Below are 19,995 nucleotides of genomic sequence, written 5' to 3'. Positions count from 1 at the left end.
TTGTTGAGAGAAGGGAGGACTCATGAATTACTGCCCAATCTCACTATTGAACCTGGACACTAAAATAATGGCTAAAATCATCTCCTTTTCGCCTATATTGGATTATAGGTTCCCTCATTCATAAAGACCAGGTCAAGGTCATCTCTGAGACAAGCTAGAGATAATGTCCTTAGAGCAATTTTGATAGCTCAGGCAGCACGTTCCTGCCAGATTCCAACTTGCTTTCTGTCCCTAGATATTAAAAAAGCAATTTCCTGGCTCTAACTACAATTTATACTGCGAAAATGGGGATTTGGGCCTCACTTCCTCTCTTGGGTCTCCTGCCTCTGCGTTTATAAATCAGACAAGGCTGCCACTTATCTCAACTCTTGTTTGCCCTTGCCATTAAACCCCTTGCCCAGGCAATACATTCCAACCCAGACATTAAACCCAACCCAGACATTAAAGGACTCAAACTAAGTGGCCACCATCACAAACTCTATCTGTTTGCTGACGACATTCTCCTTTTCTTCACCTCCCTGCTGACGTCTTCCCCAAATCTTCTCTCCACATTAGATCAGTTAACCCACAGAAATCACATATCCTTTACGTCTTCCTGCCACAACCTTATTGTCACAACTTCAACATGCCCTTCCATTTTCATGGTCCCCCTACTATATCTCATATCTAGGCATTAAACAGCAGACTCCGCAGCCCTATATTCTGCCAACTACCCCCCCCCCCATGCTATCTCACCTCACCAGCCTTATGTCTCCTCCTGGTCTACACTGCCTTTAGCTTGGTTAGGATGTATTAACGCTATCAAAATCACCATTCTCCTGAAGATCCTTTACTTTTTCCGGGTTCTGCCCATCCCCATCCCCTCACACTTCCTCAGAATCTTGAAACGTAGAGCTCTCGCCTATATATGGGGCAAAACCAGACCTTGTGTACCCAAATCAGTCCTATATCTTCCCAAGCTCCAAGGTGGACTAGGTCTCCCTCACTTCGCCAAATATTACAAGGCGGCCCAGCTGGCCAAGTTACCAAAATACCACATTACATAGGAAATACCCCTTTGGGTTGCCCTAGAATCAGTGGACTGTGACCCTCTCTCAGTGGCCAAACTATTGTGGCTCCGTCCATGTGATCGCAAGACATAAAAAAAAACTACTACACACCACTCGCTACGAATCTAGGACAATCTCAAAACCAAATTTGGATTCAAATCCCCACATAATCCCCTCTTATCCTATCTCCGCAACCCTCTGCTTTCTACCCAGCATGGTCCTCACCTTCTACCTTCCATAGATGGTCGTTCGCTAATCTTATCTAACCCTACTCATTTACTATCCCTGATACCTTCAAAACGCTCCCTATACTCACAGCAAGTCCCATGGCCTTCCTAACTTTGAAATTCCAACTCAAACACTTCTTTACCCCTTGCTTGTGCACCAACATCTTCCTCCAAGACATGAGCTTTCGAACACATCTTTAATAAGGACCCTCGCGCTCAGGGCCTAATATCTCTCATTCACACCCAGATATTAGATCCCCCCAGACACACCTCCCACCGCTATGCAATGCAATGAGAATCAGATTTAGACCTCCATCTTGAGATAAAAGACTGGTTCCCAAAATATAGTAGCCTCTGAAACCAACTATAAGGTACTAATGCACTGGTACTTAGTCCCTGCCCAGATATCGAAATACCTCCTATCCTTCTCCTCTGTTTCCGAAGGCTGTACTGAACGAGGCACGCACCTCCACATTTGGTGGAGCTGCCCCCTAGCCCAAACATTTTGGACCAAAATCTTCCACATTATATCTACACTGGTCGACGACATCACCCTTGACCTCGACCCCTCCATTGTCCTACTTAATAAAAAACCTCTAGACCCGACTTGCCCCCAATTCAAATTACTCCTGCAGGTCACCACAGCTGTGAAGCAAACGATTGCAAAGGCCTGGAAAACCACCCCATCTGAACACTTTGGAAACTAAACATAGAATCGCTAGAGCGATGATCCACGCTAAGATCGAAGCCGTACTCTTCGATAAAGTCACCAAATTTGAAAGACTTTGGCCACCCTGAGTAGATAATTTTCTTGATAGCTCCCTACTCTGCCCTTAAGCCACTTCTCTCCTAAGTATATATAGCCGAAAGACTCCCTCCTCCTTCCCCGGCGACTCCTCTTCTCGCTCTTGCTCTCTCTTTCTCTCTTTCCCCCCTTTATCTCATCTTCTTTTTCTCCGTTCCTTAATGGCTCATCCACCTCAATGGGCTATCCCCCCAGGATACACAAATCTACCATGAAACCATGATCAGATACTCATACTTCCTCGTATTTGGCATGATCCTCTTCCCATCTCATTCCCAAGACTTGCTCTACCTAGCTCTCACTAACATAAGCAGCCCACAGATAATCCCAGATCTATGCCTCACTACTGACTAGATGTATATTGACTATATGTTACATCGCTCGCTGGCTCTGAATGCACTGTACTATTGCTGCTACCACTTTCTTCAAAACCTGGGCTACGTCTCTACTGATTCCATGGTTCTCCTATGTTCCACCCACTACCATTGCTCCTGTGAGGAGTTCCCCTGCCCTCTGCCTCTACATCATATACCGATTCCCCTTTCCTACTAAAATGTTTGAACATTAGATTAAAGGTCAACAGAATGGTCTCCCCGTCACGACGGAGCTTGTTCCCAGATGGGGTGTCCGAGGGTGTTGGAAATCCCCCTGACCTTCAACTCTTATATTGTCTACACAGGTTTGTTACTACTGTTTTGCCATTTATTCCCAAACCTACTGTATGACCTCACTCCCTATATCCCATTGAAAGGTTGACATTGTACCCTCCCTCCCTTTCTTTTTTCTGTTCTCCCTATAAACTTCAATAAAAATATTGAACGAGAAAAGTCAGCAGCTGCAGTATGTGTATATGCTGGCTTTTAATTTTTGCAGCGGTGGGCGGACCTCCACTTTAAGGTCATTGGTTAATAACCACTTCAGCCCCAGAAAAATTGTCTGCTCAATGACCAGGCCATTTTTTGCGATACGGCACTGCGTCGCTTTAACTGACAATTGTGTGGTCCTGGGACGCTATACCCAAACCCACAAATAGAGCTTTTTTTTGTGGTATTTGATCATCTCTGCAGTTTTTATTTTGTTGTGATATAAACAAAAAAAAAGAGCGACAATTTAAAAAGAAAAAAAAAAACACAATATATTGTACTTTTTGCTGTAATAAACAGTCCCAACTTCTTTTTAAAAAAGCAATTTTTTTCCTCAGTTTAGCCCGATATGTATTCTTCTACATATTTTTGGTGATAAAAATCGTATATTGATTGGTTTGCACAAAGGTTATAGCGTCTACAAAATAGGGGATAGATTTAAGGCATTTTTATTATTATAGTTTTTTTTCTAGTAATGGCGGCTATCTGCGATTTTTATGGCGGACATATCGGACACTTTTGACACATTTTTGGAACCATTGGCATTTATACAGCGATCAGCGCTATAAAAATGCATTGATTACTGTGTAAATGTCACTGGCAGGGAAGAGGTTAACACTAGGGGGTGATCAAAGGGTTAACTGTGTTCCCTATGTGTGTGTTCTAACTGTGGGGGATGGGACTGACTATAGGCGATGAGAGATCGTGGTTCCCAGCTCGTAGGAACTCACAATCTCCCTCTCCTCTCCTCACAGAACTGGGATGTGTGTGTTTACAAACACTTACATCCCTGTTCTGCCTTTCATGCCCACGACAGCCGGCCATGAGCATCGGCCCCTCCGAGTCTGCTATCCCGCTTAAAGGGACCGACGTACAGCTTTGACGTTCGCGGGATCGTGCCGACCTGCCGCAGTATAATGACGCCGGCTGGTCGGCGAGTGTATAATCAGCACATTGATGGTAGGTATGTTCTTAGTATTCACTAACACTGTATCAAATATATTGAGTTAATAGATACCTCCAAGTGGAACATCTTGTTGCTGACCCTTATCTTTACGCCATTCTGCCACAACATCCAGTATAGCATTAAAATGAAAATCCATACGTTTGTCTATAGATGGGTCTGTTAACCTTCCACCTTCTTGTATCAAATCACACTTTTCCCTTAGTTTGCGCATTGTTATAGCAAGCTGTGAGTTCAATAATAAAGAATAAATAAAGGGGGACATCAAAAACATGAGTTAGAAACAAAGAAGCATTGCGATCACTCATAAATTCAAACATAGCAATCAAAGAAAATTCTGATTTTACATAACTAATTAAAGGGAAGACAGAAACAGAAACTATAGCAGTTCATGTGATTGTCATTCAACAATGCAAAAAAAAAGAGGAAACTTTAACATGCAATGGGTTCACTGTACAACAATGCCACCACATACAGGAAGTTAATGACTGTAACAGAATATCACGGAGGTTCATCATCACAGTGTCAGAGATATAGCAGGTAGGGTTGTCTCGATACCACTTTTTTAGGACCGAGTACAAGTACCGATACTTTTTTTCAAGTACTCTCCGATACCGAATACCGATATTTTTTCTTAAATGTGTCCCCAAATGCAGCCATGTCCCCCACATATGCAGCCATGTCCCCCCACAGATGCAGCCATGTCCCCCCATATCCAGCCATGTCCCCCCATATCCAGCCATGTCCCCCCATATCCAGCCATGTCCCCCCATATCCAGCCATGACCCCCCCCCCCATATCCAGCCATGACCCCCCCATATGCAGCCATGTCCCCCCATATGCAGCCATGTTCCCCCATATCCAGCCATGTCCCCCCCATATCCAGCCATGTCCCCCCCATATCCAGCCATGTCCCCCCATATGCAGCCATGTCCCCCACATATGCAGCCATGTCCCCCCACAGATGCAGCCATGTCCCCCCATATCCAGCCATGTCCCCCCCATATCCAGCCATGTCCCCCCATATCCAGCCATGTCCCCCCATATCCAGCCATGACCCCCCCATATGCAGCCATGTCCCCCCATATGCAGCCATGTCCCCCCCATATCCAGCCATGTCCCCCCCATATCCAGCCATGTCCCCCCCATATCCAGCCATGTCCCCCCCATATGCAGCCATGTCCCCCCCATATGCAGCCATGTCCCCCCCATATGCAGCCATGTCCCCCCATATGCAGCCATGTCCCCCCCATATGCAGCCATGCCCCCCCCATATGCAGCCATGTCCCCCCCATATCCAGCCATGTCCCCCCATATGCAGCCATGTCCCCCCCATATCCAGCCATGTCCCCCTTACCGTACATGCTGCCGCGCCGCCGCTTGGTTAATACGGGCGGGGAACATTACAGCTTTCATTTGAATAGCTGTAGTCTTTTGTGCCGCGCATAGACACTCCCCCTTGCTCAGGATTGGACAGTTCACCCGAGCAAGGAGGAGTGTATATACGCGGCGCGGCGGGAAACACTACAGCTATTCAAATGAATGCTGTAATGTTCCCTGCCCGTATTAACCAAGCCGCGGCGGCAGCGGGGATGCGGCGTAGCGGCGGCGGGAGGTGCAAGTATTCTATTTCGGTATCGGCGGGAGTACAAGTACTAGTATCGGTATCGGGACAACCCTAATAGCAGGCCTAAAATGTTTAACTGATTTTCTACTGCTCTCTGCTGATTACACAGAGATAAGCTGATGGTATGTGCTACTGCCAAAGAAGAAAGTGCCGCATATACCCTGAACAGTGGATTTGCAGGCCAAATGAGAAACTCTTTGGAAGGTAATGACTAATCATCCAAAAAATGAACACTTTTTGTATGGCCTGTACCAGGTATGAAATATGACCAGCTAAGACATTTGAAAGCTGTCATAACAAGTGGATCATTTCTGACATCAAGCAGGGCTATTGTCGAGGTTGGGAGTAGTACCCTAGGAACTTGTCCAGTCTGATTCATTTTTAGGACATCTACACATATAATATAAGGCAGGTAATACAACACTGGTTGCACCACTTCTGTATGTGGCCAAAATAAATTCAGGTAGCCCAATACATGCACTTCTAGAGACCTCTGGGCTTCCAGATTTATTGTATTTCAGCCATGTAGTGATTATAAGAGTGGGATAGACAGAAACAAAAGTAAATAAACACATTCCAACTGAAAAAAAAATCAAATGCAAAGGTGTTGGTGCTAAAAACATACAAAATAAAAGTGAAAAGGCAAATGGTGATTACAGAATCAAATAAATATATAAAGTCCAAAGTGACAATCCCAAAACCGCCATTTTCAACCCACTTATTATCACAACACATTCCAAATGTCCTTCTACAACTTATTACTGCTAAATCTTTTTATGTTTAAAACTAAATTCCAGGCAGATATAAAGGACACAAACTCATTTAGAGTCGGTTCACACTAGGGCGACACGACTTCCAGCGCGACTTTCAGAGGCGACTCCGACACGACTTGAGCATGAACCACAGGGCGATCTGGGGAGATTTACAACACGACTTGAAGTCGTCTCCAGGACAGGAGACTTTCCAGTGGCCAATCAAACAACAATCAGCTCTAGGGGAAGGAGGGGGAGGGAGGGGGAGGGAGAGGTTTGCCTGAGAAATGTATGTTATCTTCCTGGAAAGTCGCTTCAGTTAAGACAGTGATCAGACTTGGATCAGACTTGGAGGTGACTTCCATTGAAATCAATTGGTACAAATCGCCTAAAGGTCGGATTGAAGTAGTACAGGAACTTCTTTTGAAGTCGGAGCGACTCGAGTCGTGTATATTAACACCGCTCCCATTCACTTGCATTATTTTTCTCGACAGCGCGACTTGGGACGACTTGAGGCGACTTCAAGTCGGATCCCAAGTCGCCCCAGTGTGAACCGGCTCTAAGTTCTGTATTTTTTGCTCCAACTGTTTTTTTTAAAAACAATGTAAGTACTAGAATTTGATTTGGTATCAGCCTCTTTCAGTCTCTGTAAAGCAGAGCTCACACTAGAAAAGAGAGAAGCAGTATGGCGAGCCAGTCAGCTGAGCTCATGTGCCAGTAAAGGACATGTGGATACAAGGAGAGTGACAAATTGATGAGTTCCCTACTGATCCAGTAAGGCTGTGGAAGAAACAAGACCTGTTAATGTTAGTAACTGCAGCAGATAAAAAACAGGTCTCCTGGTCTGGTAGACAGGGTTGTGCTGTGTGGCAAGGCTGTGTAAATCTCAGCACTGATTAAAGGTGTACACTATACGAAAATCAGATGGGAAAATTCATACGACAAGCTGTTTGACGATTTTCGGATCGTTAGTACGGTGCTTTGGACAGCCGATTTTGCTTTTTCATCAGACAAAACCTGGATGTGCAGATTATAACATTTTTGTCAGATGTGAACTCAACATCTGATTTTCGTTTAATTAGTACAGTTTTCGTATGAAAAAAATGCGATTGCAAGACTACGCATGCTCAGAAACAAAAAAAATGACGGTATAAAAAAATAGTCAACACATTATGACACTTCTGTCGTCCGAAAATTTTCATATTTTCAGTAACCGCTTCACTTTCGACATGAGACTAGTATGCCACAAAAATCAGACGTTCAGTTGTCCGAAAATCTAAGCATGTGTACAAGGCTTTACAGATTTACTGAAATATAGATTCTTTTGGGCAGGTTAAACAGTTCCTTTATGCACATTTCATCTGTATTTTTATCCAACTGCCTGGAACTTAGCTTTAACAAATACAATCCTAAATGTTAAACACAAAGACAACAGAAACCCACTTGCTCGCACATTAATGCAATAGGGTTGTTTATGCACCCATTCACAATCTGGGCTCCTTTTCCCACGGTGACTCCTTTAAAGGACTTATCATCCCAAACTCTACCACCGATCCTGTCTCTTGCTTCTAGGACCAAAACCTAAAAAAACACAAACACAAAATGTAGGTATAAAACCACCAGAAATAAAATGATAATTATAAAAAACAATGTATGCAACTATTGAGCCAATATTCAATAGAGATTTCTGACTACCCTTTGTCTGTTGCTATATGATAACTTTTCTCTTTAGCTAAACATGACTATTTTAACCACTTAAAGTGGAGGTTCACCCTAAAAACGTTTTTTTTTACATTAAAAAGTACAAAAGTAAGGACATTACATTTTGGCAGTTTTTTATTTTTTTTGCCCTGTACTTACCTTTATATCCGGATTTTGTCCACGACTCCGGGACTGGGCGTTCCTATCCCTGCCTCAGGCTTCCGATGCTTGCGGGACTGGGCGTTCCTATCCTTTCGTTGGATGATTGATGGCTTGTGAAACAGGTGACCTGTCGCACAACGCGCGTCACTAGATTTCCGGAAATACCCGAGCTAAGAGTCGGCACTATACGGCGCCTGCGCCCGACGTGTAGAGCTGACTGCGCAGGCGCCGTATAGTGCCGACTCGCAGCTCGGCTCTTTCCTGACGTCTGGTGATGCGCGTTGTGCGACAGGTCACCTGTTTCACAAGACGTCAATCATCGAACGGAAGGATAAGAACGCCCAGTCACGCAGTCATCGGAACCCGGAAGCCCTGGACAACATCAGGATATAAAGGTATGTACCGAGATAAAAAAAAAAAAACTGCCGAAATGTAATGTCCTTAGTATGCTGGCTCTGCCAGATGCAATTAAAAATTATTATTTTTTTGGGTAAACTCCCGCTTTAAGACCCGGACCAATATGCAGGTAAAGGACCAGGCCCCTTTTTGCGATTTGGCACTGCGTCACTTTAACTGACAATTGCGCGGTCGTGCGATGTGGCTTCCAAACAAAATTGGCATCCCTTTTTTCCCACAAATAGAGCTTTCTTTTGGTGGCATTTGATCACCTCTGCGGTTTTTATTTTTTGCGCTATAAACTAAAATAGAGCGACAATTTTGAAAAAAATGCAATACTTTTTACTTTTTGCGATAATAAATATCCCCCAAAAATATATAAATAAACATTTTTTTTCCTCAGTTTAGGCCGATACATATTCTTCTACCTATTTTTGGTAAAAAAAAAATGCAATAAGCGTTTATCGATTGGTTTGCGCAAAATTTATAGCGTTTACAAAATAGGGGATAGTTTTATTGCATTTTTATTAATATATTTTTTTTACTACAATTGGCGGCGATCAGCGATTTTTTTCGTGACTGCGACATCATGGCAGACACATCGGACAATTTTGACACATTTTTGGGACCATTGTCATTTTCACAGCAAAAAGTGCTATAAAAATGCATTGTTTACTGTAAAAATGGCAATTGCAGTTTGGGAGTTAACCACTAGGGCGCGCTGAAGGGGTTAAGTGTGACCTCATATGTGTTTCTAACTGTAGGGGGGGCGGGGCTGTACGTGTGACATCATTGATCGCCTTTCCCTATATCAGGAAACAGACGATCAATGACAGTGCCACTGTGAAGAACGGGGAAGGTGTGTTTACACACACCTCTCCCAGTTCTTCAGCTCCTGTGACCGATCACGGGACTCCGGCGGCGATCCGGTCCGTGGGTCCCGCGGCCGCGGTCACGGGCGTGCACCCGCGGCGCGCGTGACCCACGGCTGGGCACTTAAAGAGGACGTACAGGTACGTGCTTGTGCCCAGCCGTGCCATTTTGCCGACGTATATCGGCGTTAGGCGGTCCTTAAGTGGTTAAGGGCCATTGACTGACTATATTCCACACATAATACAGGTTGCAGGCAGAAAAGGTAAACCTCTACAAGTCATTTCTTCTACTTTGCAATGATTTTAGAAAACTTCACTGCAGGCCCACTGTATACACAAATACCCAGAAGCACCTAGTATTTTCCATTCATGGCCAATGAATAAGGGGTGGTGGGGGAGTGCTGGAAAATTAAGTATAATGTTCAGGGTGGGGGCTTTACACAAAGTCACATTTTCCCTGAATGGGTACAGTGGCTGTGTGTCTTTAAATGAATGTCTTCATTTCAACATAGAATAGAATTTCCAGAAAAGCAAACAATATAGCGGGACATAAAAAATAAGTCTTTTTGCATACCTTGATTCCAAAGTTGTATAATTCTCGAGCAGCAGCCAGTCCTGCTGGTCCTGCCCCAATGATAATCACAGACTTCTGTAACATTAAGAAAAAATACAGATGGATTTTATAGATTATGTAGATATTTCTAGGTCACAAGGCTTAAAATGTTCCCTGTCCACTCACATTGTGGTATTCTTTAGGTAGTAGATACTGGCCAGGCGCAACAGACAAAACTCCTGTGTTAACCAGTCCTTTCCTGATCATGAAGTAGAGAATCCTTTCCACCTCCTGTACACAACGGATGCGAATCAGGCCCCTTACCATTATATGATGAGCACATGTCTGTGTTGTGAGCGCCTCCTATGGATTAGAATACATAATGCAAAAGTATTTGAGCAAGTTGTTAAAAAGATAGCTGTTTAAACTTTAGCTTAACTCAGGGCACCTGCTTTTTTAGTTTCGGATTGCTTACTACAATACGTGTTTGCCTCTGCCGATTAACAATTAACAGTGTGCTTTCTTTTGAAAACCCCTCCTTTTAGCCTACAAGATATTATAGTTCTTTTGGACCTCCACCAAAATCAGAGACATCACACACCTTTCAGTTTATGTGTCAAAGGACCAAAATCAGTTTTCATAGTCTAACACAGTATCCATAGAGTATTATGGAAACTGATAGGGTGGGAATTAATAAAAAGTGTCTGAGACAAGATCTCAAATGGTGCATTTTTTCAACACAGCTTTGAAACAAAAAAAAAAATCTGATTGGCTGTGCTGCAGCTTAGACAAGGTTGAGACAACGTATCTCAAACACTTTCTATTAATTCTCCCCATAGAGCTCATTCATTGTGTGTTCTCCCTTTGTGCAATTTGTAATTTACAAAACACAGTTTGCATTTTTGGATAGATCTGGGAAGTGTACATACTCCTCAAGTTTTTACTGCTGCCCGTGATCCCATTGAGGAAAGTTCACTGCCAGGAAAAAAAAATATAAAAAGTCGGTTGTCTCTGGGACAGGAAGACACAGACAATAGTAATAACCTCACAGAGGTTTCCAACCTTCTCCCCCACAATAATGGGAAGGGGATAGAATGTCTATAAGCTTTTTAATTTGAAATCTGTATTACCACTACATAGATTATCCATCATTTCCTTTCCTAACATGAAGTAAGGGCAATTCCCGAAAGAACACAGGACCACAAATAAAACCTCTACAAAGAATCTATCCTTTCCATATTCTGTTTACAAGTAAAACTAAAAAAAACTATCAGGGGCTTTGCTTCTTTTTGACAGCAGATCCTCTATATCAGGGGTCTCCAAACTGTGCCCTGGGGGTCAGATGCCGTCCTTTGCTTGCTTTTTTCTGGCCTTTTGGACAGCAACAGTGGGGCATAGTTCCTGTCACTGACACTAATAACAGGGCACTGTTCCACCCACTGACACCAATGATGGGACACTATTCCTCCTACTGACACGAATGATGGGACACTATTCCTCCTACTGACACGAATGATAGGACACTATTTCTCTTACTGACAACAATGATGGGACACTATTCCTCCTACTGACACCAATGATGGGACACTATTCCTCCTACTGACACGAATGATGGGACACTATTCCTCCCACTGACAACAATGATGGGACACTATTCCTCCCACTGACACTAATGATGGGACACTATTCCTCCTACTGACAGAACAAGCTGTTGAGGGAGACTATTCCACATTTCCACAGCTGTTGCTGTGAAGAAACCCTTCCGTATTTGGAGAGTAAATCTATTTTTCTCCAGATGTAGAGTGCCCCCTTGTCCCTTGTAATGATCTTAAAGTGAATAACTTAACACCAAGTTCACTATATGGACCACTTATGAATTTATACATGTTGATCATATTCCTCCTTAATCTCCTCTTCTCAAGAGGGAATACATTCAGTTTCCCTAATTGTATTCATAGTTGAGCTCCTCCATGCAGTTATCAGTTTTCTCTTCTCTGCACTTTCTCCAGCTCCCAAATATCCTTTGTGTCCAAAATTGAACTGCATATTCCAGATGAAGTCTTACTAATGATTTGTACAGGGGCAAAATTATATCTCTCTCTCTGGAGTCCATACCTCTCAATACAAGAAGGACTTTGTTTGCTTTGGAAACCACAGCTTGGCATTGCATGCAACTAATAAGAGCGGACCTTTAGTCATTTTTCAACTTTCCATCTGTTAAATCTTCTGCCCTTATTGTGTTAAAGCGGAGGTCCGCCCACCACTGCAAAAATGAAAATCCAGTAGCTGCACATACTCCATAATCACTGGGACGTTTTTGAGCAAAAAAAAAAACTTATAAGTTTGGAAATTTTCTGCCAACTGAACAATGTGTTTCCCATCTAAACTGTTTGGACTAGGTATATGTAAAAAAAAAAAAAAATCGAACAAAAAATTGATACATTTTTGTCCACTGAAGGATTTATCGGTCATTACATGATGGCACTATCGTTTGCTCTCACAACGAATGTTTGTTTTTCAAAAATGGGTTCAGCCAATTTTTCATATAGTGTATGGCCAGCATAAAAATCATTAACCACTTCTCTCTGAATTCTGTCTTTTTGACAGTTTTCTATCCATTTACAGACTCATCTTTCTAAGTTTGTAGACTTTACCTTACACATTAGTTGTTTGTAGGAAATTGTGTCAAACACTTTTGCATTCCTCCCACTGACACCAATGATGGGGTACTATTCCTCCCACTGAAACCAAGGAAGGGACACTATTCCTCCCACTGACACCAAGGAAGGAACACTATTCCTCCCCCGAATAGCAAAGAGGGGACACTGTTTACTTCCAAAGACACCTTAATGTTTTCTACTCCCACTGACCACAGTCTGGCCCCCCTAAAGTTTGAAGAACAATAAAATGTCCCTTTGTTTAGAAAGTTTTGAGACCCCTGCTCTATATAATCATCAGTTCATAGCTAAAATCAGCAGAACACTCATCGAAGTTAGGAAAGCAGTTGCACCCTAATTCATTGTGAATATCTTTGGAAATGCATTTTTACACACCTTACAGTTTATGTGCCACAGGGCAAAAATAAGATTTCTCATAGCCAAATACATTGTGGGATCCCTAGAGTATTCTGGAAACTCATAGAGCTCATCCAGTTCCATTACATCAGGTCTTACACATAATGCCTTCCCACATTCATTGGGCTGGTAAAATGGCTGAAAATATGGATTTATTCTTGCAGCTGAAAATAAATAAAAAACAAGTGAACAATTTTCTCTGTTGGGGAACATTACGTAACTGTAATTATCAACATGGTACATTTAGTGATAAGACTTGAAGCACTCACCAGCTAAGTTAGAACCGACTCCTCTGCTTTGCTCTCCTTTTTCTTCTATATGAAGACGATTTGTGTTGGTGCACGATGGACTCATGCCCACACAGTCAGGGTAATAAGCAGCCAACAATGCAGCTGCTGGACTTTCTTTAAGCAATGGAGGAAGAATGAGCATCGAATACCACTGCTGAGTTGATACTTCAGATACTCTCTGACAATTAAAAAAAGAAAGACAATTTACATCCAGCTTACAACATATGTCAGCATGACAGAGGGGTTGATTTACTACAGGTAAAAAGAATGTGCACTTGGCAAAGTGCAGTTTCGCTCTGCAGGTGCAGTTGCTCCAGATCTTAGTAAATGAGGTAAAGTGTCACTTTGCAAAGCATACCCAATCATGTGCAAGGAAAATAAAAAAAATTATATTTTTGCTTCCACGTGATTGGATGATGGAAATCAGCAGAGCTTCTGCTCATTTACTAAGCTCTGGAGAAAATCCTCTTGCAGATTGCAACTGTCTATTCTATTTGCATTTAGTAAATCAACCCCATAATGTGTTATGGAAACCTATTATGAAAGAAAAATGCAGGCTACAATAATAGCTACAGCATTCTCCTTCTGAAAACACTAGTTGTCTTACTGTCAATGCCCTTTTCCAAAATTGAGCCATGCATTTTTTTTTCTAGAGCCTGTAGAGCATTGCCTCAATCAGCAGATCGGCAATCTCAGTCTCATGCAGACTCTAAGCATAGTATGGGCAGGCAGTTACCTGAGGGCAGGAAGAATTAATGGACTACCAGAGTGCTCTCACCAGTGCCCTGGTATCTTATTGAGCACTACCAGCCGTCCAATGGCTGACAAAACTTCTAAGAAACTGAATGAATGACACAACCATGTCGACAGAGCCACGCTATGCCGTTTTTTAAATTGTGACGGTGTTTGCGAGGAGAAGAACCCCTGCCTGCCATCACAGGTAGAGGGGGGTGAGCTGAAAGAGCTGGAAGATGTTACACCCAAAAAACAGGTGAAACAAATAACATGTTCTGAAAGTGAACTTATCCTTTAAACTTGCTCCCACCCCCATTCTAAGCCTATTTTAACTACCCTGTAAAGGAAAGATGTGTATACTTACTGTCATGGACCTTGGAATGCTGAAGGGTATCTCTTTGAAATCTGTTACACAGTGGGGGGTCTTCTTCTCTGTCTTAAGGCCAGACGGCTCCATTGTTCTGTGTCTGGCCATTGTGTACATTGATTGCCCCCTGGGGCTTCTGTCTCAATACACATAACAGTCCCTCCATTCAAGCTATCGGACCAATCCCGGCTGACTCATTTTCAAGCCCTCATTTGCATGGTTATGAGGACCTGAAGGAGAACTTGATGTACTTTACAATTGACCAATAGGAAAGCGATTGTTGGGGGCGGGATGTTCCAAATTCTGTTTAAAAGTGTGTTGTGTACTTCCAATAAAGGTCTTCCTGTTTGAACTTACATACAGCCTGCCTGGTGTTTGTTCTAATGGATCCCGAACGGCACATAGCTGTAGTTCGGATCCCGGAGCCTTGGATGACCGAACCATCAGACATTGCAATCTGCAAGCTGACTCACTAGTAGCAGAGGAGTGTCAGGAGAGCAGAAGCGAGCGAGACAGGGTCTCGTTACACTTAACTATTTTGAGGGCACCCTGGTCCAGTCACATGATCAGCTCCCAGCGTCGGCTTCAGCATAAAGGATTGACCGCTGACAATGGGTGCCCCATTGTAAGCTTATGGGCGACATCACTGCATAGGTACTGCAGCTGTTGTAGGCGATCTCTCCTCTTCACTGAAGCCGGCTGCTGAGGAGCTCAGGTGACTGGACCGGAGCTCTCTCAGATTAGGTAAGTATAAGCATCTTTCCTTTAAAGAGTAGTTAGAATAGATATAGAATAGGCTGAGAGCAGGTTTAAGCTTAGTTAGTATTTGACTGGATTTCTACTTTAACAATAATCTTCTCTTATTTGTTCCCTTTTGGTCTGCTAAATTTACAATTAGTAATGTTTTGTTTTTTTGAAGTGCAAAAAAATAGGATTTTTTGTACTCACCGTAAAATCCTTTTCTCTGAAGTCCATGGACGGACACAGCTCCTTAAATCTTGACAAGTGGGTTATGTTCCCTGTTTACAGGAGAGGACTAGGCAGAAACATGTTAAATAGTTAAATACATGTTACATTAACAGAGTTGAACAGCCCCGCCCAGGGGGCGGTCCCTCCAGACATAACCCTCCTCACTGCAGCTTGCAGCCTCAGTTCGTAACAAGCAGTACAAACCTAAAAAGGAGGGGTGGGAGCTGTGTCCGTCCATGGACTTCAGAGAAAAGGATTTTACGGTGAGTACAAAAAATCCTATTTTCTCTTATCGTCCATGGACGGACACAGCTCCTTAAATCTTGACAAGTGGGACGTCCCCAAGCAGTGTCAAAAAACGAGGGGTGGGAAATATATCAGTAAAAACAATTTTAACTTCACCCCAAAACAAGCAGAGCTCCTCAACGGAGGAGGTGCAACTTTAAACAGCCGCTGGCAAAAACTAGCGGTTGAAAAAAACATCATAAGATGCACTCACAGCAACCATGTAAATTCTGGAAAAAGCGTGAACGGACGAGCAAATCGCCGCCTCGCACACCTGTGAGACCGACGCATGATGTCGGGAAAAAAAAAAAAAAACCCAGGAAGCACCAATTGCCCTGGTCGAAAGTGCCGTGACCGGAAAGGGGGGCCCGCCCTTAGGAGCATAGGCCTGTATGACGGCCTGCCCGATCCACCGAGAAATGGTGGTCGACGAGACCGCCAGGCCCTTTTGTGGACCAGACACCGACACAAAAGAGAACAGTGAAAAACCCCTCACAGGAAAGCCCAATTCACCCTTGCGGCGGAGACAAGCTGCCAGGAGATCCATGCCATGTGAGGCTCACCTCCTGCAAGGGAGCCGAAACACCCCAAGCACAAAGACCAGTCGCCCTGGTCCAGCATCTGGCGACTCCAGTAGTCTGCCTGCCGGCATACCTGATGGTAGACTGAAGCCACGGCCGTGGCGTTGTCCGGCTGAAACCAGATCGGTCGACCACAAGGAGAAGCATAGCCTGATCGCCTAAAATAGTAGGACAAAAAAGAAAAAACACAGGCCAGATAACACAGTCCCCTCAGGAAGGCCCCCTCCCCCCTGACAGCGGCAATGTTAGCAATGCAGCAAGGGAAAGGAGCAGGGAAGTAAGGGGAAGGGACCCCCGAACCCCAGGAATGCCCAGCTGTACCAACCCACCGAAGCAGGAGGGACTGTACTTACCCGTCCAAGCGAGGACTCGCTGACGCATTCCTGACAGAACTACAACCGAAATGGAGGTAGCTGTCAGCCCGGTCCACTGTGAGTGAGACAACACCACAGCCCAGTCATATGTGGACCTCGGAGCAAAGCTCACCGGCCACCTCAGGAGTCATGAGGTATGGCGTGGCAGACCAAGCCTCTTTGCAAAGGTGTGCCCACGCTTGCTGGTCGGACTGAGTAGACTACAAGGATCTATATTATCCAGCCTGTCTCTCAGCCAACAGTTGAAAGAAGATTCTTCAAGAAAAAGTAAAGTAAAATAAAATAAAATTTCTCCTCAGGGCGCTGGGCCCAAAGGGAGCCATACGTCCTTCTCCTTTGCTAGGCAGAACGAAACTGAGGCTGCAAGCTGCAGTGAGGAGGGTTATGTCTGGAGGGACCGCCCCCTGGGCGGGGCTGTTCAACTCTGTTAATGTAACATGTATTTAACTATTTAACATGTTTCTGTCTAGTCCTCTCCTGTAAACAGGGAACATAACCCACTTGTCAAGATTTAAGGAGCTGTGTCCGTCCATGGACGATAAGAGAAATACCTGTTTAGACATATTTTGAGCTGTGACCTGTTATATTGCTTTTAGCACCACTTAAAGTAGAGGTGAAAGCATATCCTTTTGTCCCAGAACATGAAGAGTAGGCTTATCCTAATACCAATCCAGAAGGCCAATAAGTGTATAGAGGAAAAGATTGTCGCTACTCCCAATCAGCCAAGGTGAATAAACAATAAGAAGCAGCCTCAGCCTACATGTCTCCACCACACCACACACTCTGATACATTTCACCCTGCCCACCAGGGCTTGGTCATAACTTCTTGTGCTGGGGGGTGGGGGGGGGGGGGGTAGGGAGATCATGAAGGTAGCAGGTTAGATTAGGAGAGATCTGTGTATATTGCAATCCATCAGAAATCACGGTTGACATCACGTGTTGTCATCTCAAAGAGGAGGGTAGGAACATACCATATTTCAGGCCTAACCACGCTTATTTTTCTGTACCTGCAGCAAATTTAAAGGACTAAAACCTGGGCAAATGTGCCTGTATTCCAGAGATGTACTAAATATATTTTTTAAATATGGCCTTGCGTGATCTTTAGGATTTTTGTTTATAGATTGCATAGAAAAATGTATTTATTTTGATGACTGTTAGTTTTCAAAATAGGTTACTGTCACTGTAAATAAACACTGCACATTTTGTTATATAATTTGTCCCTATTATAATGACTCTGAAATACAATTTCTGGCATAAACTATGAAAGTTATTTTCAAATAAACAAATTACCAAACAATACAAATAAAAACATAAAAAAGCGTGGGGCTTCATGGACATGGGCGCATTTGCCTGTGCAACGTAAAAAATCCTAACTATTTCTGGTGCTGGGGATGCCCTGGAGCTGCATACAGTCTCCCATAAACATGAATGGGTAAGGGCGGTCGTATGCAGCTATGGACCTTTATTTACATAAGTAGCGCTTAATAGTCATTGCAGTCTTTTGACAGCAAACACAGAATGCATCAGTGGCTTTCTGACATATTCAAAGAACTGTACAAATTACATTTCAATGCGCAGGGGCGCTTTAGGAGTGGTGTATACACCGCTCCTACAACACCTCAAAGATATTACTTGCAGGACTTTTTAAGCGTCCTGCCAGCGCACCGCTCCAATGTGAAAGCCCTCGGACTTTCACATTGGAGTGAAAAAAAAGCGCTTTACAGGTGCGTTACAGTTGCTATTTTTAGCACTATAGCGCCTGTAAAGCGCCTCAGTGTGAAAGGTGTCTTATAGTTTTCATTTATGCTACCAAGGTGACATGTTTTATGCATCTTAATATACACACTATAAATTATTATATGCTGCATGTTCCAAGATCTACTGAGAACATGTTTGGTCATTATTTATTTGTAAAATGTAAAGTTTAACTTACCAGGTCTTCTGGCATGGAGCACTGATCTGGCCCCTCAGCCTGCAAGAAAATCAACAAACAAGATAACAGCAAGAAGATAACATTTTCAAAGTAGGCTACAGCCAAGTGGGCATGCATCAACATCACATTCCATCAAACAGAACAGTGGTAAAGCAGTTGTAAAGGCTGGATTTTTTTCGTCAATTAATAAACATGTTACACCTACCTGCTTTGTACAATGGTATTGTAAGTTGTATTACAGAGAGGCCCTCTCGGTCCTTCCTCTCATATATATGCCACCATAGCAAACCGATTGCTATGGGGGCAAATGTGCGGGCTGTGTGTGCGTCCATAGATACACACAGCGTTGGCTTGTCCTTACCCCTGCTCCCTCCTCACAAGTTTTATATGACAGCAGCATGAGCCAATGGCTTCCACTACCTCAGCAAAGTCTGTGAGAGCAGGGAGAGAGACGCTACAGATGGGCACAGAGCTGGATTTAGTGATTTAGTGAGGACTCAAGAATTTAGGGTTGAGGGAGCAATATTGCTACTGGAATATTTTTAAACACAATGCAGAGAATACATATAGGCATATAGGCAAAAAATATCTAGCCTCTAAATAAAACCACCTTCATTTTTTAGAGACCAAACGAATTGTGGCTTGGCTTCAGTGGGTGTAGCTATTTTTAAATGTGGTTGAATTGTATTGAACTGATTGGGATTGGTCTTAACCACCTGCTGACTGCGCTATAGCCAAATGACAGCTATAGCCCGGTCATCTAGTTTTGGGAGCCCATATATTGACGTCCTACCAGAACCGTGCCCCCCGCACTCCTGCTGCAGCATGCATCCAGCGTGCTCTGTGATCGGTGTAAAGAGCCAATCCCATCAGCTCTTTAACACATAATCAGCTTTGTCCAATCACAGCTGATTACGATGTAAACACTATTAGCCAGATTTAGAAAGATTGGCTTAACTTTGAGGCGGCGTAGCGTATCGCATATACGCTACGCCGCCGTAAGTCAGAGAGGCAAGTGCTGTATTCACAAAGCACTTGCCTCCTAAGTTAAGGCGGCGTAGCGTAAATGGGCCGGCGTACGCGCGCCTAATTAAAATGAGGAACAGGGGGGCGTGTTTTATGTTAATGACTCGTGACCCGACGTGATTGACGATTTTAACGAACGGCGTATGCGCCGTCCGTGGACATATCCCAGTGTGCATTGCTCCAAAGTAGGCCGTTTCGACGTGAACGCAAATTACGTCCAGCCCTATTCGTGTACGACTTATGCAAACTACGTAAAAAGATAGGCTTGTTCTGACGTCCATACCTTGCATGGGCTGCGCCACATAGGGAGCAGCTTTATCTTTACGCCGGCGTATCTCTTACGTAAACGGTGTAACCAATTGCGACGGGCACACGTACGTTCGTGAATCG

At 43.7% G+C, this 19,995-nt stretch overlaps 1 protein-coding gene across 2 annotated transcripts in view; it reads right to left on the bottom strand.

Annotated features, from left to right (window-relative positions):
* KDM1B (lysine demethylase 1B) overlaps window positions 1-19,995 on the bottom strand; it is a 64,959-nt gene that overhangs the window by 34,289 nt on the left and 10,675 nt on the right. For both annotated transcript variants that reach the window (XM_040353773.1, XM_040353772.1), the window contains exons 7-13: window positions 18,580-18,618; window positions 13,315-13,513; window positions 13,025-13,209; window positions 10,158-10,334; window positions 9,993-10,067; window positions 7,731-7,868; window positions 3,963-4,134 (exon numbers count right to left, since the gene is read on the bottom strand). In XM_040353773.1, coding sequence (XP_040209707.1) covers window positions 3,963-4,134; window positions 7,731-7,868; window positions 9,993-10,067; window positions 10,158-10,334; window positions 13,025-13,209; window positions 13,315-13,513; window positions 18,580-18,618 — 985 coding nt within the window. The remainder of the gene's footprint in view (window positions 1-3,962; window positions 4,135-7,730; window positions 7,869-9,992; window positions 10,068-10,157; window positions 10,335-13,024; window positions 13,210-13,314; window positions 13,514-18,579; window positions 18,619-19,995) is intronic.

Source organism: Rana temporaria, chromosome 5 (assembly GCF_905171775.1).
Source record: "Rana temporaria chromosome 5, aRanTem1.1, whole genome shotgun sequence".
In the NCBI taxonomy this organism is placed as follows: domain Eukaryota; kingdom Metazoa; phylum Chordata; class Amphibia; order Anura; family Ranidae; genus Rana; species Rana temporaria.
The sequence above is the reverse complement of the archived record's forward strand: the minus strand, read 5'-3'. Positions and strand labels throughout refer to the sequence as shown.